General features: G+C 35.3%; 1 protein-coding gene and 1 pseudogene across 1 annotated transcript in view; one reads left to right on the top strand and one right to left on the bottom strand.

The window, feature by feature from the left end:
- LOC136806824 (DENN domain-containing protein 11-like) overlaps positions 1 to 18,392 on the top strand; it is a 32,097-nt gene extending 13,705 nt beyond the window's left edge. Inside the window, exons 2-8 of the mRNA XM_067063405.1 lie at positions 11,830 to 12,088; positions 12,786 to 12,924; positions 14,622 to 14,760; positions 15,286 to 15,411; positions 15,797 to 15,947; positions 16,739 to 16,795; positions 17,249 to 18,392. Of these exons, the coding sequence (XP_066919506.1) occupies positions 11,830 to 12,088; positions 12,786 to 12,924; positions 14,622 to 14,760; positions 15,286 to 15,411; positions 15,797 to 15,947; positions 16,739 to 16,795; positions 17,249 to 17,447 (1,070 nt within the window). The 3' untranslated portion in view covers positions 17,448 to 18,392. The remainder of the gene's footprint in view (positions 1 to 11,829; positions 12,089 to 12,785; positions 12,925 to 14,621; positions 14,761 to 15,285; positions 15,412 to 15,796; positions 15,948 to 16,738; positions 16,796 to 17,248) is intronic.
- LOC136806827 (hydroxyacyl-coenzyme A dehydrogenase, mitochondrial pseudogene) lies at positions 2,158 to 3,739 on the bottom strand (annotated as a pseudogene).
- Positions 18,393 to 25,693: the final 7,301 nt, after the last annotated feature.

Consider the following 25,693-nt stretch of genomic DNA (forward strand, 5'->3'; position numbering starts at 1 on the left):
ACTAGCTCAAACTTACAAATCTGAAGACTATCTAATGACATTGGAAGCTTTGTTCATTAATGAATTGAAACCAACTTTAAATAAAAAAGATGAATACAAAAGTAGGGCCTTGACAATCAAAGTTTAATTATCTTATTCCCTAGTGAATGCACTACGGAATTCTGATAGTTAAACTTTGATAGTTCATTTTTCAAACGTAATTTTGTAGAGAGGAGCTTGTATGTGTTTTGATATGAGTGTGTATGAAATGTTTTGAGTGTAGATATGGATTTTAACTGTTTTTAATGTTTTTATATATTATTTCTTTTAGACCTGAAGATGGACATTATGTCCGAAATATATAGTCAAAAATAAAATAATATTAATTGTTGGCTCAACTTTACTTGATATTTTGAAAAATATGCTTGTATATGCAATATTTCAGCCAATCAGAGACTTTCTCGACGTTTTTCGTGACTTTTTTACATGAATCCACTAATAGGAAATACGTGTATTGCCTTTGAAAAACTTTTTCGGCCATCCGCTAAATTGAATTCCCGTCTAAATTTCTTCCTTTAAGGGTAATAAGGTAGTTTATAAGAATCGAATCAAAAACTGAACAACGGATTCAAATATCTAAGAGAAAGGGGTCATAAATTTAGTTTGACATTTTAAGAGAACAGCACATAGGTGAAAGGATTCCAAAGAATTCAGAACAACATATCCAAAAATCTAGGTTAACTATGGTCGAACAGCAGATATTCAAAAAAGTCGTCGCCGGATGCTTCTCATCTGTCCATACAGGGGGGGGGGGTCGATACTAAATCATGTTGTTTAGTGACGTGGTGGTTTTTAAATCCTTTTAGTACCATGGGGTACTAAAATGCAAAAAAGGTGGTATCCTGAAATTTGAGAATTTTTTAGTAAATTGATACGAAAATTAGTAATTTTCAGAATTTTATGAATTTTTTTTCAGGATTTTTCGTGATTTATTCAGAATTTCTGCAATTTTTCCAAAAAATCTAAAGTATTCTCAAGTTCAATTATTTTCGCATCCAGTCAAATGTCCTTAATGTTTGCTCAATTCATAAAGCATCATGACAAAAATGAATATTCTGTTGCAAATATCAGCACTCTTGAGAAAAATGGCGCTGTGAATTTGTTCTGAAAATACCAAAATTGGGCGGTCTCTCTGTGTCAAAATGTCCCTAAAAATTATAGAACATGGGTACTAAAATATCACTTCTCTAAAATGGGGTGGTGGTATGCAAGAAATTCTCGAAAATCCTTTTAGTACACATATAATGTCCAGGATTTTAGTACCGACCCCTGTCCATACAAAACAGGTTTTGGTTATCTCAACCCTAACAATATTTGTAGACAAAAAAACAAATCGTTACCTTATCGGTAGAAATTTCGTCGGTAAAAAGTGACGAAAAAATCGCATAGAGATGAAATTTTTCACCGACGAATATTTTTTGCCGGCGAAATTTTCCACGGACGAATAATTTTTGCCGACGAATAGCTTTTTCCGACGAAATTCTTAAAATGAAAAAGTGCTGTTTTCGATTAATTGTCCTTTTGCCTTTAATTTTTGCTTGGAAGTAACAGATAGAACATATTCCTTCATTTTAGCGTTATCTTATTTCTATAGAAAAATGATTCTAAAGCAGGGAAAATAAATATTCGTCGGCAAAAAGTTACGAAATTATTGGCAAGTGACGAAATTTTTACCGACGAAGATTTTTCGTCGACGAAATTTCTACCGATAAGGCATCGTTTTTACTCATAGTTTGACCATAAAAGTTATTGCATCGATAATCATACTTGACTATATTGCATTAAGTTTTAACAATCCTGTTTCATTCAAGGATATGTAACATGTATACAACCCGAAAAACGTGTTTTTTTATATCGAGTATCATACTTTATTCCTGTTTATTCTTAAAATAGAGACCGAACATTTTTTTCAATGCTTTTCACAAAAATTATATATATAATCTTTTTTACCAACCCAGAATTTCTTTTCGGACCTGTTTTTGCGAGCGTAGATCTGTACATTTGTATTAAAATCTATCATCTCATCGAAAATATACAGGATTTTCGTCGTTATTTTTTCTTTCGAGACAACACAAGTTAAAATTTTCGAATAAAGTCAATAAAGTCGACAGCATAGAATGTTTTTCATAATATAAATCAATCAAATATTTCATAATGGTAAAAACAGTTATCTACAAAGATCAAACACAATGAATAGAATATAATCCAATGTATTTTTTCACAGGCTGATGTTGACTTAACAAACCACTGAGACTTTTTGACATGTTTTATTTGGAATGAAACAAAAGAAACGTCGTTGGCATGAGGAATTTCCTTGTAGAAAATTAAAAAATGATTTTAAACTTTCGAGTTTTTTTTATTGAGGGAGGACGTAAAAACCTAAAATGCTAAAAAGTATTTCTAAAACAAAATTTTGGACAGTGCACTTTTTAGCTTGGCTTTCATATGGAATCAAGTTTCTTCAATCTTAATAAATTTTTATCTAAAGTGCAAACAAAAATATTTACAAGAAAATCTAGGAAAGACAATCAGAAAAGGATGCGCCTACTACGCCCTACAAGAAAAAGAAAAAAATACTTTAATTTCTACAGAATGAATTTTAAAAAGTGCCGAAAAAAATCTCTAGAAAACACAAGAAAGACATCACAAATTAATACATTTTGTGTTTGTATTGGTAAAAACCAATACCAACTTTTCGTCCAAGTTTACCTTCAAGTACCAAATTATTTAAAAGTTCACTTGGCATAAATAATGTGTTATTTGGTTCCTTCTCATGCCATCCATCCAGCACTGTTTTGACCACATCCAACCCAATAATATCCATTTGTTCAAAAGGACCCATAGGAACTCCTGCTCCTTGTTTCATAGCATTGTCAATATCATGAATACTAGCATGTCCACGTTCAAAGAATCGTAAAGCTTCCATTAAGTAAGGGTATAATAATCGATTAACAATAAAACCAGTCGTATCAGGGCAGGTGACAGGTGTTTTACCAAGATCAATAGCAAACTGTACAAGCTTGTTGTATGTTTTAGAGTCTGTATGGCTTGTACGGATAACTTCAACAAGTGGCATACCCCATACAGGATTGAAGAAATGTAATCCTGCAAATCTTTCAAGGCGTTCGGTTGAATGTGCAATTTCTTTCACTGAGAGAGATGATGTATTCGAGGTGAAGATTGTATGTTTAGGAGCAATTTGATCAAGTTGTTTGAAAATGTTTTGCTTGACACCTAAATCTTCAACCACAGCCTCAATGACCAAATCAGCTTCATCGCACCCACGCTTAAGATCCTGGACAGTGGAAATCTTACTAAAAACACTGTCTCGAAATTTTCTTGCTCCTTTTGGTTCATCTGGGAATTTCTTTTTTGCAATGATATCAAGAGAACGACTGACTGCTACTAAACATTTTTGTGAATATTCATCATCAGCAACTACTGTAACTCTGAAATCACTCTGGGCAGCTGCTTGTGCTATACCAGCTCCCATGACTCCACCACCAAGAACAGTGACATTACGAATTCTACAGTCTTCCTTTTCTTTGATTTCAACACCATATGACAAGTTCCGCAATGCCAAAATCTGTGATGATTGAACTTTATTCTTGCATAGATTGAGCTGCTTCAAGTTTTTTACAATTGAGTACATGTTCTTGTTTATCCTTCTATTTTAGTAATTAATCTAAATAATAAAAAGAGTTAAAATTTATAATCTAACAGAGTAAAGATAATATTTTCATTTTCATAGTATATCAGGTATTTCAAGATTGTTGCTGCCCTTAGGAACTACTTTAAGAGATATATACAAAAAAATCTTAGCTCTATTCACCAAAAATTGACATATCTTAGCTACCCATAACAATCCAAAACTTCCGGCTCAACAATCAAAAGCGCCAAAATTGACAAAATTGAGATAGTGCTGTGTCGACATCCCTCTTCTAATTCTGACACCCAGTTTTAGAGATAGAAATAATAGTAAGGTCAGAATCACTGATAGACAAAATATTTTTTGCTTCTCTGGTCGCTAAGCAAAGAAATGTAGTTTCCATAAGCGATTCCGGCCTTTCTACTATTCCTATCTCTAAAGAAAGGTGTGGTGATTAGAAGAGGGATGTCGACATTAGACCAAGTTACGGTACTGGCCCTTTATCCCTGAAAGAGGTTTTGTAGAGTCACCCAGCTTGGTTTGTCTCTTGACCTTGTTTAACATTTTTTTGTGTGAAAAATTTCATGTCATTTAATTTATGTCTTGATTCTCAATTAAATTTATGCTTGAAAATTTTTCGGCATATTCAGTTCCTGCTCAGAAAAGTTTTAAATTTTGCATTAAATATTTAAAGCTAGCTAGAATACCGTGAGATTGGGTAACTTGCATCACTGGAGGCTAACATACATAGCCCTCAAATGAAAGACCTGGCTGGTCATTAAAATACAAAGTTAAATCAAAACAAAAAGGGTAGAGTAGAGCTGTGAGTGGAGCTGCGTAGTTGTATTTTAATGACCAGCCAGGTCTTTAATTTGAGGGCTATGCATGTTAGCCTCCACTGACAGTCTGAGAAATCCTTCTAATTGCACGCTTAACTTCTTTGGGTGTAAACTTATAAATACACGCTTATCATATTACGCCCGTGCAATTGCATGCTTAATTTTCCGCCCTGCTTGAGGAAGCTTGAGTGAAATGGTGAGGTTCAGTTTATTTGAAAACGGATGAAACCATGGTCAAGCGGACGAAAATTGATTTTTGCATCGGAATCTACATTAAATTTTGCGTAAGATAGTCCTGGCATATCCAATTTTTTTCTGGGAAAATCGGGGAAAATACTAATGTTTTGAAAAGCCACACGCGTAAATTTATCGCCCGCCTATCGATAATTTCTTAGCCGTGTAATACCGTAACTTGGTCTAATCTCGACATCCGTCTTCTAATTTCGACACCCTTCTTTAGAGATAGGAATAATATGAAAGTTGGAATCGGTGGTTGAAAAAGAATTTTTGCTCTCTTACCACCAAGCAAAGAAAAATAGTTTCGACCTTTCAATTATTTTTAGCTCTAGAAAAGGGTGTCGAATTTAGACGAGGGATGTCGACATTAGACCAAGTTATGGTAGCACTGTTAAAAATTTGGCATTTTTGCGTAAGAGTGTTATTGCACGACTAACTCGCGGAAGTTAACGTGCAATTAGAAGGATTTCTTAGACTGGGCCATTCCAGAATTTGTCTGTAACAGGGGGGCGGACGACACAGGATTTCCAAAGGGTAAAAGTTTTCACTAAAATTCAAAATTCCCAAGGCGAGAGAACAAAATGTATGAATTTCCAAGGCAATTGAGTTAAAAAGGCAAAAAAGAGTGGAATTTCCGATGCATTTTGCAAAAGTACATGAATTTTTATCAGAATTTCCGACCACCACTGGAGAAGAGAAATTCCGAGGCTGGAAAAAATTAAAAAATGCACGTTGTCCGACAGGGGGTAGCAAAAATTTTCTGGAATGGCCCACTGACTGATGGATGCAAGTTACCCAATCTCACGGTACAACCCTGACCGACGCCCTGGAATTTAAAAACACCGGACACCCAAAGTCTGGCGTTGGATGAGGATACTTTTTAACACCGGACAATCGTAACACCGGACTTAATAAGTACGGTGCCCCCCAGTGCGCATTATTTTTGAAACACATGTGTTAACACCAGGTGCCTGGCTAACACCAAACAAAAGGTTTCTGGTGTGGCTGAGGGATACTTTTTAGAACCAGACAAAACAACGCCGGACAGAGTTCGGTGCGTCTGCCAGCCAGGCCAGGGTCGTGCTAGAATTACTTTTGGCAATTTGAATTGCCTCAATTTCTCTCAGCAAAGTTTGTTTCTTCTGTTGTCTGTACAGCTCTGTGAAAGTTTTTACGCCTAAAGTACATATGATAAGTAAATTGGCAGGAGACTATATTATTTGCAAAAACTCAAAACAATCCTTATAAATGCAAGTAACCAAAAAAATTAGCTGAACATCTCCATCCATCATCCATTATTTTGTGTATATTAAGCATTTCACACTCCGTTTTCTGAGCAGATCTATCGTCAAGTTTTTCAAGCAAATATAAATTCTATTGCTATATAACAGAAGATATACTTAACCACATAGAACTAGAAAGAAACCTCTTGCAGTCTTGCATGGAAAATTCCACTGCAGATTTTTTGCAGCAGGTTTTGTATTTTGTTTTCAGTCAGTCGGGTTTAACCTGCGATTATTATGGCTTCCGCAAAAATGATAGCACTACATCGTATTTATGTTGTATGTGACAATCATGTTACATTGAAATTACGAATAGTATAATATGCTAGATATACCTATACGGATCTGGAAATGTTTTTCGGGTGAACCCGACTGAGTTAAACTTTGTTATTGTTTCGAAATGGCGTCTAAAGGTCATTCTTTCAAGTATCGTATTGTCAATGATGTATCAAGCTGCGAAAGCGCGTCAATATTTGTTTCAATTGGATTTCTTTTACGACCAATTGTGCGATGACAGCGATTACATGGTCATGGCTTGTTATAAATAGGATATACTTCATTTCAGTTAAACTCTCAATGATTGCGTTGGTCTGACAGTGCCGTAGCAACTTTTTCAAAAATGGTTATTTTGCAAAATGCAAAGTTTTTCTTTTTTAATTTGTCATAATTGTCTTTATGTGCATGTTTTGAGTGTATTTTTAAGCAATCTAGAGCTCAAATTTTCAAAATTTCCCCCCTCGGCCCAGACCATGGTTGGCCCTCGCGGTGTCACTAAACTTCAGCCCTACCCCCCAATATGTAAATGCTTCCTACGGCACTGTCTGATTAGACTAGTTATCATTTGGATCAAAGTGCCAGAAGCAGCCACCGACCTAAAATTTGCAAATATCTGTTCTAATTTGCCAGCTGGAAGGATTTCCCCTAAAATTTTAGAAAATTTTACTTCAGAACAGTTACATTTTTCCAGCTAGGAGGTAAAAAAACTTTCGGAACAGGTACGAAATTACCAGATTGACTTATGCGAAACTTAATTTCCAGATGTTCTACACAGATGGAGAATTTTCATCTGCCACTCCAGGCAACCACATTCAGAAGGAAAAGAACAGATCTCAAATACTTTTTGACTTTTTGACTTTTTTGAAATTTCCTCGGAACAGATAGGAATTTCATAAGAACAGATCATATTTTTCCAGCTGGTCCCAGTCTTCAGTAGAACAGATCATATTTTTCCAGCTGGTCCCAATCTTCAGTAGAACAGATCATATTTTTCCAGCTGGTCCCAATCTTCAGTAGAACAGACCACGTTTTTCCAGCAGACTTTTTTCTTTAGTTTGCTAAGAACAGACCACCATATCTAGCTGGAACGTGCCTTCAGAACAGATATTTTAGAGTCCCTCTTCGGTGGATGCTTTTGAAGTGCGAAAGAGGCCATATGTACTGCCCGGGTGTTAACCCGTTCAAAGTCACACCAAAAATCATCTTTGTCTTGAACTTTCCAAACACAGAACAGTTTGAAAAAAAAACTAACATCCAAACTACGATTCAAGATTATAAAAACATCTGCTATGCTGTTTTCGGCTAATCAACAGAACGCGAGGCAAATTGATATCAAAAACTCACTCTCTCATCATATCATTCATAAACCAAACATTTACATTTTTCTTCCGTTTTTAGAAATAACCCCCTCACTTAACAAAACCACGTGTTTTCGAAGTCAGAGTTAAACACCGAGAACTTTCAAAAATAAGTCTGATGATTTATTTTCTCAGTCTACTTATATAAAGAGTGAAATAAAACTCCACAATGATAACATGATGTGTAAAACTATTTAAAAAAGGGTTTAACGGGTTTAAAAAAGCTAGTTCACCCACTTATACAGAGCGCTTTAAAACGGCGAGCAAAACAATTCTCGAAATACGGCAACCCCGATAAGTAGGATCACGCGTAGAAGTTCTTTGTATATTTTCGAAAATAATTATTTGCTGCTACATCGCAACTTGTGTCGCATTTCATAGTACTGCGATCTCTCCGCGATGTCAACCATCTAGAAACTGGAAATAACTTTTATTTAGATTCGAGATTTCCGAGCCGTCTGACCTTTCTTTGTTCTCTCAATCGAATCCAGCAAAAACCTGTCTTTGACAGTGTAGATGAAACATTAAACTTTATATTTTTGCAAACAATTACACACCTCTGAACTTGCCTACCATTTATACTGTCTGACATTAAATTAAAAGAAAAAAAGATCACAGAATCTTATAAACTTAACTTTACTATCCAGCGATATGAACTGTTATCTATTTTTTCTTCAGAAAAAAAGCGGAAAATCAGAAGATAGTTGTAATAAGACTATAAGAGACAGTGTGCTGTGTGACCCATAGTTATGTAAGAGATTGAGATAAGTTTATGTTAGGACTGTTTGTAATATGGCTTTGGAAATATAATCAGATGATATCCAAGCCTCAAATATTTGGATTTACTTTCAAAACAATGCCATACAGGCTTATAAAACCATCACTCGATTAATTTTTCTCCCCCTCCCTATTGTATGCATACTGTATTGCTTGTCAATTTTTTTTTCAATCAAGAGTGTATTGGTTTACCGCAAATGCTTTTAAAGCCACTTTAACTCTTTTCGGTGATTATGTCTTCCGGCCATCGTATTTGTGAAATTTGCATCTCAGCTCAAAAGGAGTGTTGTGAAAACTGATGAGTACTTCTGGGGGATGGCATCTTTCGAAATAAAATCTAGAATTTCACCATGACTATAATAATTTGAGATCTACTATGTTCGACAGAAATTTAGAAACGGGAACCATGGGGTAAAGTACAAAGATAAAAAAACAGTCCTCTTACTAAGGAGACTGCGTTGAGAGATTCTTCAAGCGAGGTTCCCTTTTTATACACAAGCTAAACCACCCGAGGGAGTTAGATACCTTGATTCCTTCCCTGTAAAAACAAGCGAAATACCAGCAAACAGGTAATTATAGATGGCTATAACGGTGTCTCGAATACCGTTTATTCTTTTATCTAATACCGGAATAAAATGGTCGATAGTAGCGTAGAATACTAGTCAACGAATTCGCACTCCTTATAATACCAGCGGCTTTGTAAAGATTTGATATCTAGACTATCTGCTACCACAATATTGACACTATGCTTATTTTTAGCTTAAAATTTAAAAGACAAATAGAAAGATTCTACAATAGTAATCAACAAATAGCCAGTTGCAAATGCAGGAAAAATTTGTAAAATGTTTATACAAAAAAGATTTTCCGTCTAACTACAATGCGTTCATCGTGTCAACCATCTCACATCTAAACCTTAACAAAGTGCATAGTATATCTGTTATACAGTATACCAATACAATCTATATGTAGGCGATGAAAATGGTTTGATTATAATTACAATCATTTCCTTTTCAAAACATTAAACTTATTTCCGCTAAGTCATGATCATTCAACAAGTTATAAACACAAATGTTATGTCGAACATTCAAAAAGCGTCAAGACTAATTTACCATCATGATGCTAAGCATTTTCTTAACCTACTCAATACTTATACGCTCTACTTCCTTCTTTTCATTCTTTGTTATATTTATTTCTTAATAGTTTTCTTAATTTATCCTTTTTAATGAACCATTAAATTTATAATTACTCAGTAATTGTGAATTTGTTTATTTTCCTGTTTCGAAAGCAGAAATCAAAATTAAGAAACACATCCGCTTCAGAATTGTGAGATTAACACTCTCTCTAGAACTCGGGAAATTTCGATCTACAAATATTGAGTAGTCAAAGGAAATTAAGCAGGTATTTCCCCGATGACCTGATTTGAATTAGCCTTAATTTTCCCTCTTCTGAATCGTCAGACCAGTTTTCCCATTCGAGATTTGATAAACTTGAGGAGGGCGGCCGTTCTTCCCCAACCGCAGCAAAAAATATTCTGATGATTAATAAATTGTACAACTGTATCTTTTTTTTTACGTCGGCAATAGCGTTCTTTTAGCTATAAAGCTAACCAAGACGTTTACGGAAGCTATACGCAGCCGCTTCGCTCTTTATATTTTTGGAAATAATTTCCTCTACCGAGGAATCCAGATAAAGGAAACTTTTGATTTAGTCCCAGATGATTCTAGTTGATGCTTCTTTGTATACATTAGCCAACCTAAATGTTTTAGAAATACATATCTTCGTGGACCACTGTAGCTGAAAAATGAGCTATTTTCGCAATATACTGACAAGGAAAGTTCAACGACCTCTTCCTTATTCCTCATTTTTTACAGTATCCGTTTTCCTTGTTAGATATTGTGAAATAAACAGCAATGATAACTCGTTTCAGTTTCACCTCTCTCTTTTATTTTATTTTTAAACATAAATGTGATACTGTTTCGAAATCAGGAGCATCAAGGTTATGTCATCCTTTATTGTCACATTGTTTTGAGTTAAAAGCGTACTTATCAGGCCAGTCGCGTGGTGACAGGGAAACATAGGGTCAACTAACCCTCTCCCCTAACCAGCAGCTGATTTCTCTGGAGGTGCGCAGAGATGCGCGACCATGGCAAAAAGTGGTCAGATTTTTCAAATTTTACACCCTTAAAATGTACTTTTTGTCATTTTTGGTCATTTCGACCCTTGCAGTGCATTTTGCGAAGCTTCGAAAAAGGACCCTTAAAGGCCGCACTAACGGTAGGTCATGTAAAGCAAAACTCGGCAAACATTGACGACAAAAATTTTCAGATTGAAGCCCTACACGCTAAACTCGCAAAGACGGTGGGGGCGACAGAACATGAAAACTACCTTCCAAGCTTGCTCAAACTCTTGAACACTATCTAAGACTTTACCTTTCTGGTGTACTGCAAAACACGACCAATTTCGAACGATCTCAACCAAATCCTAGAGAAATATTAACTTTTTACATCCAATGCGCACTATGTTCAATTTGTTTTAAACATTTTCTAATCAAAACAAAACGTCTGTTTAAAATCGTGAGTTTAAGCACGTTCACACGGTAGCTCTGTAATTGAGCACGTTTTCTCTTTTCTCGTTGGAAAATTTGAAACTGTACGAATGATTAAGGTTTAGAGTAGACTTTTCATTACTCAGACCGCTACAACTCAATTATTAATCATAACCTCTATAACCATCCATTCTTATTCCTTCAATCCGGACGAATCTGTATATTATTCGCAGCAGATTGAATCTGGCTAGTTATAGCCTGTCGGCACTTTAGTCAAATTCACTCAAAAGTCACGGCAAATTGATGCTGACGTCATATTTGACCTGCCGGTACTCTAGCCACATTTAATAAAAGTCACTGCAGATTCAATTCTAATCTTGAAATTTCTATGAATGAAACGTTGCTTTGATTCTTATCTTTTGAGCGAGAAGAAAGCATAATCACGTAATAATACACGTTTTATAAAAACAAACTATGTAAAAACATAAGGCTTCGATGGCCAAAATGTTAAGAACAAGTTAATAACATTTCAAGGCTTCGCGGGCTCAAAAACAGCCAATTTCTTAGGAAAATGGAAAAAATACATAAAAAATGGGGAAAATAAAAACATGTTAAGAACATTTTTAGGCTTGAAACTCAAAAAATTAAGAACATCTGAAGGCTTCAAAGATTTTGGATGTTCTTATAAAAAAAGTGTAAATGTACAAGCTCATTTCTCGAATTTCTTTAACCAAACGCGACGACAAATACAAATAAAGTTATAAATACTGACAAAGTTTATTATTGATTTTTGCAAATGATAATGTTAATCCTTTTCTTTTTGTAGGTAATCTAATCGAATGGCAAATTCCGGACGAAGTGGACCTCACCGGCGTCGAATTCAAAGCATTAGTAAGCGGTTCTCACACAGTGGAGCATGATTTTGTTTACTTTCGCCATCAACAATATTACGGACTGAGCACTTTCGCTTTGAAGACAGTGGATAGTGAAGAGGAAAGAGGGGCACGGATGAAGTCGGTCGGTATCATCTGTGCTAAGTACACATCACTTCATGAACACCAAGAATTTTTGGAATCACAAGTACAGTAGGTTTTTTGAAATTTGTATCGGTACCATTAACTTCTAAGCCAGAAGTGGTAGACTTGAGACTCCTGGATGGGAAATGAAACCCTTTATTTCCCATCTAGAATGCCCGCGCGTGGTTTTTTACACAAACGCCGGATTGAAACTAAAAAAATGCAGTCCTCAAAAACAAAGGAACCGCTAGATACAATCCGTCGTTATAATTACGTCGCGGTCTAGGAGCGTTTTGGATGGGAAATAAGTGGCTTCACTTTTTCTTGCCTGGGAAAGGTTAGAGATTCTACTCTAGCCCTTCGGGGCTTTAAACTCAGATTGGTACTTCCCACCTCTTTTATTTTGACAGTCTTATAGTTCTCGTAGTGAAATTTCAACAAGTACCTCGTTGATGTATGCGCGTACTTGTGGTTTCGGGTGGAAAAATTGGAAATGCATTTTGTAAAACCACGCAAAACCACCCATTTTTAGTCGTTGCACTTCCATTTTGCAAGCTACAACAAAAGCACAGACACTATAAAATCTTTTCATTAGATTAGCCAGCACAACAAACGTAAGAGTTTACACAATGCTGATTTGAATAAAATTTCAGCGAGAAAAGAACTTCAAGCCTGCTTGTCATTCTTGAAAATCTCAATTTTCTGTTAACTTAGATTTTTATAAGAAAGCTCCCTTAACAATTTATTTGTTCTTTCCCCTTTACAGACAGCATTTAGATACACCAGGCAATTACAAAGCGATGACGCAATACTATATCAAATACAGACACTGTCCGTTACAGAACAACGCTTTCTTGGGAACGCCGAGGAGAATGAACACGACTGATGAACTCAATGTCATGAAGGTTTGTATCCAGCTGGCACTCAAGGTTGTTTCAACGTTCATCTAACGTTATATGGACGTTGTGTTCGTTAGATAAACGTCGATAAAACGTCGTGTCCCAGCTGGGTATCTATCTTTATAGGTGCAGGGGGGATGCTTGTCTAGAAAATCCTTTAAGTTTTGAGTAATTATTTCAGATTTCACCCGTCATGCAAGGGACAGAAATTTTTAAAATAAAGTATTACAATGATGGCCGAATTTATGGGAAATCTTTAAGGCAGCAACTTTAAGACAAATATTTGGTCGGGTGAAAATTCTTGAACTAAAATATTAACCGTCAAGTCAAGAGCGTCAAGCAAATCATTCACCATATCATGTTGACCCTTGACTTCAAATTATTGTAACATCAATGTGAACACAAAGTCAGCCATATAACATTGTACACACAACCCGAAAATATAAACATACAATATTCCAGTCTCCCATCCTTCCCTGAGATTATTTTGATTCCAAATGCTAAAAATCCCAAACAAGATGTTTGAAAATACACTAAGTTATAAATAGTTAATGTCAATCACAAGATTTTACAATATTGACATGAAATATTGAAATTCAATAACAGTTTTTCGCTTTCATTGTTTTTGAATTTTTAAACGCGTAAATTTTTACATTATTTAAAGAACTGCTGCCTCTATATAGAAATCATATGATGTTTTGAAAGAGTGGAGATTTTCCTGCCATACCTACCCTGGGTATTCAACTTAGAATTATAGAAAAAATAAAAAATACCATACCATACAAAATCTAGTGCAACTAGAAAAGTTTGATACTGTCTGTGAGTGAACCCTTATTCGCATAATCTCAAAACTTGGAAATCCTATCAAACTAATGTGAAACCACATGCAAATAACCGCATCCATCAGTCAACCATTATGCTTTTTTTGACGACTTGCGATATGTAATCCTATTGAACGAGTGGATATGCATCGACCGATGAGCTTCTTTATCCTCAGACTTGAGCTAGGTTAATACACAAAAGTAAAGACTTCTGTCTAATAGAAGCAGCTAAAATTCCTAAAATTAACTTGATTTAACGGAAAAAGGCCGACCCAAAGGGAAATCTGATGTGCGGATAACTGGCAAAGTATGGTCGAATCAAATAACCTACGTTGTATTTATATTTTTAAAAGGAGTTTTTACTTTATACTGAATATCTAAAGCCTTTAAGCCATCACATTTTATTAATTCAAATACCAAAGTTTCTTGAAAAATTGATGATCTAAAAATACTTTATAAGCTAATTAGCACCTTTACTTCAATACTTAAAATCCAATTCATTTTAGGCTTTGAGGTTATTGTGCCATAAGGAGTTTACAGGGGAATTATTAAAATCTGTCAGAATTTTACGTAAAAAACAAAGCTATTTTGTGACTGTTGACTTTTGTTAAAGCTCTTGTATAAAACGCTTCCCACCCTAAATCAGTACATACCGGATAGATTGCTTCGAATGTTGTCCAAAGGAAAAAGGAGTCAACGTGTTTATGAGACAGGATAGCTTTTTCATACTTAGGTAGGTTAAAAACATTCTTTTTCTGGCAAAACGAGGTACGGAGAATCCCCGCTTCTTTCAAATCCACCCCAATCCATGATAGGTTTTTGCGTTTTGAAACGTAAACCTATTTTAGGTCCCACTTTGAAATAACAATATTTTATCTTTAGATCTCGCATCCGATAGGTTGTTTCGCTCAGTTCATTCGGTTCTTTGGAGAAAACATTTTCGCATTGTGGAAATTCTTATTGCTACAGAAAAGGATTTTGTTTTTCGCACCACCACCAGTCGGTATACAGTGCTATAGAGGTATTATTTTGTGGATATGTCTCTACAAATTCAACGTTTTATGCCCCAATTGTAGGCAGATTTTTCAGAACCTAAAAATACTTCAATACATTTATTCTCTTATATCGTTTAAAAAAACTTTTTATCTCGCTCAAAACTTTTCTCAGCATATTATCAAGAGCACATTTCCGCCAAGTTAAGTCCGAGCATACAGCAAACTTATTTCCGATCATTTTAAAAGTATAATTTCAGGATTCTATGGTCCCACTAAAATATTTATCCCTTTACAAGATTAGTTCTTTGCCCATGTTCGCACGTGACGGCTCCGTTTCGCTCTGATACGAAATAAAAGCCATTCTATTGGTTACATTCAAGTGTTACGTCACTTCTAGCCAATAGAATCGCTTCATTCCGTTTCGGAGCGAAACGGAACCGTCATTTGCGATCATGGTATTAGAAGTACCGTTCTGATAGCTCTTTTCTAATATCTTACATATACTAATAACACAGCATTCACTTTTCAACTTTCTTCTTCTTCTTTTTCAGTGTATTGTACTGGTTTGTTGGGCAGTAATGTGTTGGGATTACTGCATTCTTCTGTTAATCATCTTCTATTTTATGTTAGTGTATGCAGCCTCGCTCCTCTTAATCACCTGGATTCTTATGTAGCCTGTAAGTCTTTTATTCTCTCAGATTATCCAGCCTAGTGTGCACAACATCCCTTTTTGAAAACAGAAGAGTGAGTGGAACTAATCGAAACAATACCTGCTGTCCTGACCTGTGAAATTGAGGACAGTAATTTAAGTACTGATTCACGTTCGTCCTTAGTCAGTCAGGATCTAGAATAGAAAAAAGTGACTGTTTCTCCGCTAAGAAACATATAAGCTCACCAACGAATCACTTGGATTCTAAATTATACCGCAGCATAAGCTTATAACAGATCAACCATCATTACCTGTTTATTCTATCATTCATGGCCTTTACGTACCATGTGTGGAGTATCAGAATCTGCTTAGAGATTCACTTACCAATTTGGATGATTATTACTCATTTTTAGGTACGACGGAGACAATATTTAGTACGAAACGAGGTTGTTACGACGTTTTTGTAAATAAACAGAAAATAGAATGTTTCAATTCAAAATTCAAGAAAATCAAACATATCAATTCAGCCGATCGAGCACGTTACAAACGCTTACAAAAATACAGGTTTGTGGATTCAGCTTTTCAAAATTGTGCTTTCTGTTGATACTCTGGCACGTGAAGCACTTAAAGCTTTAGCTTTGCTTCTAGAACAGATCGATATTTTTGCGAGGGATATGTTTACTTCGTTCTACGGTTAGCCTGAATAGAAGTACCTTATAGCGATAAAGGGTTGCCCTGTCCGCCACTATAAGCTATCTACCGATACTCTTTCTCATCCTTGCTTGCTTAAGATTGTATGAGATTGGCTTGTTTATGAGACTGTTCATCCTTCCACCCTAACCATAACCATAACCCTAACAAAGAACGACATATTTATCCATTCCAAAGCCCGACCTTTGTAACTACCACCCCTACATTACATATGTATTACTCTTTGTACTTTACGCTGTTTAACGACTAGCGGGTTAAAGAACGATAAATTACGCATGCGCATAAGTCTCTACTTGGGTAAGCTGGAAACATTAGATGAACTAACTCTATTCTACAATCATGGTAGAAAAATATTGAGGTTTTTTTGTATTTTAACGTTTTTCAGAATTCGGCGGTGGTGAAATTACGATTTTAGTACTTTCACTTTATTTCACTTGATAATTCAGTTTTGGAGTGGTTCGATTGCTAAGTTATATTCCTAGCCTTGAGCTTTTGAACCCTGATATCCAAAGCCTCATGTTCAAACTCCACATCCCAGAAACAAATTAATTAGAGCTTTCAAAATAGTTTTGTGGTTTTCGAAATTTTGTAAGGAATTTTATATTCTATATGTAACTCTTTCGCTCCTTTCGTTTTTGCACCAGTAACGAACAACTCTGTGTCAATGAAGATATTACAGATGACGAAAAGATGTACACTAGGTATGAAATTACAAACACCCCTGTATCACAAACCTGGTTGCCCTTCCTACTGGAAAAATTGGTCAAAAATCGTCACTGGTGAAGCGTTGGTTATTGGGCTTTTACAGCAGGTCTGACTCCCCGGACAAGCATCAGTTGACCCCCTGGGCATTCAAAATAACCCTCAAACCGAGCAAAATTACCCCCAAACAGAGCAAATTTTTTAGATTTTTCACTACCCCCAAATTATATCCTCCCACCCCCATGTACTGATATTTTCTGGAAGAGCCCATTTTCGAAATTGTACCGAGGCGATTTTTCTCTAACTACTGCTGTTACAAGCTGTTCTGTTGGCGCTTAAAGACAATAGAGAAAAGTGTAAAAAAAGGATTGGATCGAGTTTAAGGTGGTAAATTGAAATTTGGAACTTTGTTTATAAGTACATTACCGATTTATTTTTTCATTCATTTTCAGATTTTTCATCGAGCAAAACAACCGGATATTTCGATGTTTGACTGAACTTTCGAAACAGCAAGATAATCGCCTGACCACACAACATATTCGTGAAATGGGACTGGACCCTAGTGGTGATGAGACATTTTTACGTGAGTTTATAGACCTGTATCATTTGAATATTGAATACCCTGGCGCGAGCTGTTGTGGATGTTGTTAGTTTAATCCTTTAATTTTAAGTGGAATTCTCTTAAATATCCTTTTTATACTCCAGTAATCGGAAATTCACTCTCAAGAAATAAAATCTTTTCAACACCCTTGCTCATAGGGTAAGCAAGAAATAAAAAACCCACTGAGAAGGTACTAAATCTGTTTCGAAAAAATTGCAAACGTTAAATTTTGATACCTTTCTCTCGAAGGAAAATAAGTTACGTGAGATATAATTCCTTGTAGCAAACTAATTGTCCCACGTGGCACAGAATTGCGCTTACGTTTTGTTTATTATTATGGTGAATTTTGCTCCCTAGAATTCTTGAAATTTTTTTGATATTTATAAAAAGATATGATTTTATTATATAAATGCCGAGCAAATATTATATTTGATAAGATTTTTAAAATTTTATAGTTTTTAAAATGCATTTTTTTTCTTCTTTTTTTGTTTCTTTTTAAACGCTATTTGAGGCTTCTCATAAATTAATATGAAAATTTCGAATGGACCTCAGGTGGAAGGCAGTCTGCATTAAATTTAAAAATGTCTGCTAGTATGAAGAAACCCAGTAAATATTAGCAATCGAGTTTTGAAAATGAATGTGTATTGTACAGGCATCATTAGCAATAAATTAATCTGAAACCGACTGTACCTTTATATTGTTTATGAAATTTTTAGCATTTTGAATATATCAATCACAAAAAGAAAATATATTATTATTATAGACCTTATCAGATTTTTTGATTTTTCTAAAAAAGCGATATGCATTGTGGGGTTGTTTTGAGTGTATTACAATATAGAAATCTCTTAGGAATTCCTCGAAGGAATTCTATTGTAATACACTCGAAATAATCCCACAATGCATCACTTTTTTAGAAAAATCAAAAACTTTGATAAGGTCTAATAGATTTATAGCACGACGATTTCTTATAAAAAGTATTATACGATTAAAAATAATATTTTGAGCGTTATTTCCCTTGTATGGTGGGGCCACAGGAGAGCAGTGATGACCACGCCAAAAGGGTATTTACTGATAGGCGTGGTGATGGCTTGATTGGGACTATATTTCACTTTTTTTGCCTGATAACAAAATTTGGTATGATTTTCATGATTCGTGATAAAAGCAAAGATTTTGCGTGATGGCATACATATGGGCGTCACTAGGGTGGCTTTTGATAATGGTGTAAAGGTGCTAACCACCCTATTTTCTTTTTCGTCTCGGGTTCACATAGCCTGGAGATCCATGCTATGATTTCTTATTTTATATACTGATAGTGAAGTATATAGCATGGTATAGGCTGAGAATTTGAATTTCCCAGATCCTAAAAACGGTTAAAAACACAGCCAATCAAATCCTGTTATTCTTTCACTGGTCACACTTTCTTAGAGAAAACGTTACTTCCGAACTTGGTTTTTATTTTAAGTGAGGACAGCGCCAAATTCGAATTTCCCACTGTAAATTTTTTGAGGCAGAAATCTGCCTTTACAGGTCATACCCGCCCTGTATACATCAGAATATAAAAATACAGGACGATATATAGTCCCAAAGCTTTTCCAAGCAAACAAAAGTGGTTATCGCAAAAGATATCGTTGCTATTGTTTTTCAAAAATTTGCGAAGCTACTGATTGGTTAAACGCTGAAATTCTATTGTGAAATTTCACGTGGCCTAGGTAGGATTTCTTTTACCGAAGCACGTAGGCTTCTTCTGCTCATTCTCTAGCTAGCAAAATAGATTTCTTAGGAAGTATATCTATAGAAGAAATCGTGATTCAAGAAAGTGGGGGGCGTACGGTATTTCGGAACTGCGGAAATCGACCCTTTTTCCTATGGAATTTCGGAAATCGGGCAAAATTCAATTGGTATTTCGGAATTCTGAATCTGCTTCGGTATCGGAAATCCATGAATTTTTGCTTCGAAATTTCGGTATTATAAAGTTTTTATCCTCCTTTTTCGGAATTCATACATGAAAAATCAAATTTGATGAAAAATTAGTCAAAACGAGGAAAAAAACCCAGGAATTTTGGCAAAATTATCCGGTATTTGGGAAATCGCAAATAAATTTAGAATTTTCTAAACTAGTCATAGCTTTCACTAAATGCCCCCACTGAAAGGTCATGTCATGCACTTATAAAGCTTTTAATGCTTTAAAGATTTATAAAGCTTTTAATGCTTTAAAGATTGAAACATAAAAAATAATCAGGAATAATTAATTGATTTGATTATTGATTAATTTAATTATTGATTGATTGATTCTATATTGCTACTTTGCCTAATAAACAATAGTCAAGAGGATACTGCGGATAAAATTTATCAAAAAGTTCTGCGCCATCTTAAATAGGGCGAAATAGAAACCAATCCTGGCTAAGGCCCGGACTCTACTCGCCTACACTGTGATTGCACTTCTCAAGCAAAATCTTTTATGTTGTTGGTCAAAAGAAAAATAAAGGAATGCCATTGTGGTCCATTCAGACGTACAGTCGAGAAAAGTGCATAGTACTTTTTCATGATGCAATCTTTTCTCCAAGCTGAAAGGATTGAATCCATTAGCATTAAGATAATCGCAGCGCAGACAATGAAGAGACGTGCCTTCAGGAAGCTAGACTTTTTGAGTTTATAGCTATATACTTTCACTTCATGGTGTTTCTGTATGACTGTCTGTGTGCCTAGTCTAACCACCGTTAAATGCCTTCGGGAAGGTCCCCCTCCTAACTTTGGAAAGCCAGAATTGGAGTTATTTCACCAAACTACTGGAGCGCAAGTTATTACGTAGGCTATCACAACTGAAAAAGTTGAATGTGCGCCTATTATACAAACTTTTTTCAGGTTTTCCAAATAGATTTACCACACTGAACAAACAGTGAAAACACTCTAATGAGGTAAATCTATTTTGAAGACCGAAAAAAAGTTTGTTTTCATATGCATGCATTCTACTTTTTTGTCCTTTGCCGGTATCTTGTTTTACCAAGTTAAGAAAGACATTCCTGAGTTACGACCATATAATGGTCTTTAAAGCTCAAGAAGTTATATAAACAATAAAGTTATTAATAAAATAACAGACAAAGATAAATTACAGTTTGAACAAAAATATCAACAAATGTACATTTGAAAACTTGAGCAAACTTCTTTAAAGATTCCAGAAAAAGAATTGAAATCATTGCTGAAATGAACTTCTGACTAAATTACAGTATTTATTCAGTTTTAAAGACAAGAAACAAAATTAGCCATACAAAACACTTTTTCCAGTCAAAGACGAAAGAATCAGCTCATCATCATAACCAGTCTGCCATTTTGTTTGTTTTTGATTTGCAAAAGTAATATTGTAATATTGTAATTCGTGTTATGGTGTAATTATATACTTTTTCTATAATTTGCATTTATAACACTCGCTTCAGCTTTTCAATGCTAAATCAAAACTAATGAAATGTAATATATAATAATAGTAATAGCATATAACGTAATATGAAAATGTGTATAACATTTACCGCTGTATAATTTACCGCCATATTTTTGCGGAACACTTAATTGGTCGGAAATCAAATTACAAACAAAAACGCAAAGATTCGAGATTCCAGTCCAATATATATGCGTGAAGCTATGAGTGCCTCCTCGTCGCTGCGCTCCTGCGGGGGCAATAATTCCTCTCGAAAATACTCCAAAGTATAGTTTTTGGAGTTCCAAGCTCAGAGGTTCAGTGGAATTATTTCAATATGGCTGCCAAAATCAGGAGGCACGAATTTCTTGATTTTTTTCTGTCATCGATCACCATCACCATCTATCTGATCTATCGATCTAAAGAACTCTTTTGTAGGTATTCGAGCCCTCTTTTAATTATTCAATACTAGATCTTGAATATTAGACTGTTCATTCTTTGACAAGCAAAAATAGGGAAAGTTTTTTTTTCTCTCCTCTTGCTCCCTCCTCTACCTCTTTTTTACTCCAGTCTAGACAGTGCAGAGTGTCAGACATGATGTCTAACTTCGGTTCAATGAGTTTTCACTACACTCATACAAACGCCTGATTGTGAACAACTCTTGTTGCGGCTCGTTTTATCACATCATATCCAATCAGAACAGTTTTTTTAGTGGAAGAAGTTTCGAAGTATAGTATCTCAATTTTAAGCATGTTCAAAGTCTACAATAAGTTCACAATAACGACTTTCTTTTTATTATCGAAACCAAATGAGTGAGAACAAGTCATAAAACTAAAAGTCAGTGCTCCAAAGTTGTGACCTAGACCGTCAACTGCTCTAAACTAACTTGTTGGGACGATAATGATTGGTCGAAACATGGCACTGTTGAAATTCGGCCTGTATTTTCACTTATTGTTGAATCTCTTTGACAACAAATTTGTTTTGATAACTCCACCAGGTTTATCGATCATAATTTCTGTCATAATATGTCACGATAACTTAATTTTCACTGATAAACGCACTCTTTTTTAATTGTTTGATTTCATTCAAAATGACCGGACGCCGATTAATTTAGAGAATTAGAGAACGCCCGCCGACTAACCGCCTATGAGTGTGTAACTTGCCGCGCGAGTGACACGTCTAACGCTCCATCGTACAGGCTAGCTCTAAAGCTCTAAAACAGCATCTAATAACATGAAGACCAGAATATGATTCTTCAATGGGAATCAAAACTATATATAAAGTGCACTTACAAACATCAATTTGATGATCTAACAAAATTAATAACCGCACTGTCATCATTGACAATAAAACAAACGATTTTCTGTCAAGAGCCTTGTAAACATTCCAACAACTTCCATCGAAATGATCTATCACAGCTGAGTCTACCATTTTAAGCGCGGTCCGAGGATTGACCCGAGAACGCTCGCAGAACGCCTGCAGAACGCCTGCAGAACGCCCGCGAGCTCCCGCACGGGTGAAAAACTTCAATCTGTCAATCATTTTCTCAAGCAAAGAGTGCGCAAAGCCGATAGCCGCGGATCATAAATATGGATAGTATGTCATCTGGGGTAATTACGGAACAGTTAAAATAAAGGGGTAAATACGGGACACCCCTAAAAACTGTGTTCTTACAGTTACATCAAAATGCCTCGAAAATGTCAATATGAAAATTGCGTAATCAGAGAACGTATGTCAGTTAGGAACATTTGGCGAGTTCCTGTACGCGGCCGCAATCAAAAAAATCATAACCACACTCATAAAAAAATCATGTTTGCGTCTTTTTTTACTGTTTTTTGCCTAGACGATATAGCAAACATAGTAAGTATAAGCAGACTGTGCCTTTAATTGGCTGTAAAAAAAATTATGCGTCGGTAGAAATTTCTTCAACTTTCAACAATGATAGAACACACCTATTTAAAAAAAATTAACCAGCGCATTTTTCATCTTTCTACTTCTTCATCTTCCATGAAGCTCTCAAAGTCAAATAGAATTAAGCACATAAGATATTCTTATAATTGTGAAATATCGTTTGCGCTTTCGCTACGGTGGAGTGCATGACGTAACTCGCGCGGCAACAAACTCGCCTTCTGTTGGCTGATCATATTGGGCGTTTTGGCGTTACCACCCTCGAAGCAGCAGGCGCCTTCGTCATTCCGCAACTCTGTCCACCATTTTAAATGAGTTAACAATAGATCCAAAAGGGCGCCCTCATTAAGAAAAATCATTTGCTTTGGTCTCCGGCTTTGGGAAGTAGTAATGTTTTCGATTGTTTTTTGGAAAATGGTAAGAAACTTAAGTTTACAAGTGTCATTCAGTTTTTGCTGGCTGATAGAATGGCAGGATCCTGGATGGTTTCCCTAACTGTATGTCTCGCTCATTATAAAAAGGCCGAGACAAACTTTCAATAATTGGATTGTAACATCGAGTTAAGTCTCTTTTGTTAAGTCACCAGGGGGTAAATAAAACAGACCTTGATACATTTATCGTTCGTTTCAACTTGACCATTTGTTTAAAACTCAGCCTCCTAAATATTTGGGGTAGGTAAAATATGTACAAAGACATTCATACTTTTCCAACCTGGCCAATCTTTAAAAAAGAAGCGAACAATAAAATGTAATTACCCTTTCCAAATAAACCTCTTCGGTGGCGAGCGTAGTCTACTCTGACGTAATTGTAAAATTTATGTAATGGGAGTTTGACATAGTAATATAATGTTGTTTGGGGAATTATGAAGTTCTCTGTGATTTTCGATTGCATTTATTCAGGTTGATTTTTTATGATTTCTAATGGTACTTTTTCTAACGAGTTTGATTACTCTGTTCTCACACTTATGTCTTTTTTTTTCACGTCCTTTTCCGTGATTACTTTTATTTATATTTTTAAAGACAGGTAAGAAGGCATATTGATGTAACTGTCTTATTATAAATTTGGATTCAGATGGAGAGGATTTTGGAGATAGTCATTCTAGCTGCTAGAAAAATGTCTAGGTAGATTGTTCTAACATATAATTTTGATGTTTCAACAAAAGTTTCACATGTGACCACAAAAATCAATTTTCGTAGTTTTAGAAGGAACTTTTCAAGCTTTAGTGTGAGGATGAGCTGCAATCACTTTGACTTAATTTTGACTGAATTCTGACATCTAGATACTACGGTTTGAGATCATAATAGTCTCATTATCAAACAAGGCACCTTATCTCTAAAAAGTGTGTCCCATATTTACCCTGTAGTCAAATCTTAATCTTGGGGTGATTATGGCTATGGGCAATGGGACACTACTAAAGTTTGAGTTTGTAGTGATTATTTTTTATAAGAAAACTACAAACTTGATTTTCTAGTTTAATGGAATCATAACTACACTCTAAGTCTTTCAAAACCTGCAAAGGTTTGCATCTAAATTTACTTCAGTTGGTCTAGATTGCTCTCCTCAAATATTACTGTTTAAAGTGTTCCGTTATTACCCCAAAATGGGGTTTTTGAATTACGTAATCTTTCGCGTTCGAAAACCAGCCAATGCCAGCGTATTATCTAGCGCTATCAGTAAAAATCAAAAAGCTGATAATACGCAGGGATCGAGGTTGGGGTGTTCCGAAATTACCCCAAAATGCAGGATAATTAGGGAACACCTTTAAAATAATTTTTAGGAACAATTCTACTAAATTTCAAGGAAAAGTAATAAATCTTGTGTAAAGGTCATACTTTGATGAATAAAATATCAAAAGATCGGATCTCTAGGATTGATACTTTCAGAGTAATGCCCAAATAAGTCAAAATCGTCCCGTAATTACCCCAGATGACGTTATTCAATTATCATTATCCCTGTATTTTCATTCCTAGAATTTTTTGCAAAAAAAAGGAAAAATAGAAAAGTTGTATTTTTTACTGCTCTATTCACATACTGAATTTGAAAGATCTTCTATGTAATGTTTTTTTGCAAACTTCAAAAAACTGATTTTTGTCCTGCCTTTGCGGGACTTTGGCTTAAGTGCTTGCGTGCAGCATAGGGGAAAAGTCCAAACATGCGTTTCCCCTAATTTTCGTATGAAGAGTTAGGTCTATACTGTCGTATTGCCACTAATTTGGTCTTCTTTGTTCCAGACATTTGCGTGTGCTCCAACTACAGATTTTTTTCATATTTCGATTTTTATTTTTCAACTTTGGAGGTTTGGTGAAATGGTGGCTGAATTGCCGTCCCATGTTTTGTCAGATAGTCCCAAGTTAGAGCAGTTGATGGTAGGTTTACGAAATTGTTATGATAAAATGACATACTTTTTAACAACTTTTTTCTACATCATTTTTTTTAAAAAGCCTCTTCGTAGGAGAATGTGTCTTTCTATAAGGAATTTTATAACACTTCATTGCAGATTAAAAAGACGATCAGAAAACAAAAGCTTCTTTGTTTTTCATTTTCGCATTTATGGGAAAGAATGAAATTTTCTGAAGATGCTTTATTCGATATGAGGATTCCCATTTCCGTAAATTTGCGATTCCCTATGGTTGCGAAATGGTGGCTATGGGTAATTCCTTTGTTCTTTTGCTATTTTCTTTTGTTCCATGTCACGAAAAAGCACTTCACAAAATCGAAGTACTTCCACTAACTGTTAGATTCTTTACAGTATTACCGTGAAGTTGGGAAACTTGCATCAGTGGAGGGAAACTTGCATAGCCCTCAAATGAATGACCTGGCTGGTCTGTCATCCGTCAAATTGAATTATCACCAAAATTAGTTTTTCCCTGATCCGTCAAATTAAATTCTCTTCAAAAAACTTTTTCAGCCATCCGCCAAATTAAATTCCCTCCCAAATTTCTTCCCTTATTAAGGTAACTTTTATGCTATAATGAAGAT

This window comes from Clytia hemisphaerica, unplaced genomic scaffold, assembly GCF_902728285.1.
Source record: "Clytia hemisphaerica strain Z4C2 unplaced genomic scaffold, Clytia hemisphaerica genome assembly, whole genome shotgun sequence".
NCBI classification, from domain to species: domain Eukaryota; kingdom Metazoa; phylum Cnidaria; class Hydrozoa; order Leptothecata; family Clytiidae; genus Clytia; species Clytia hemisphaerica.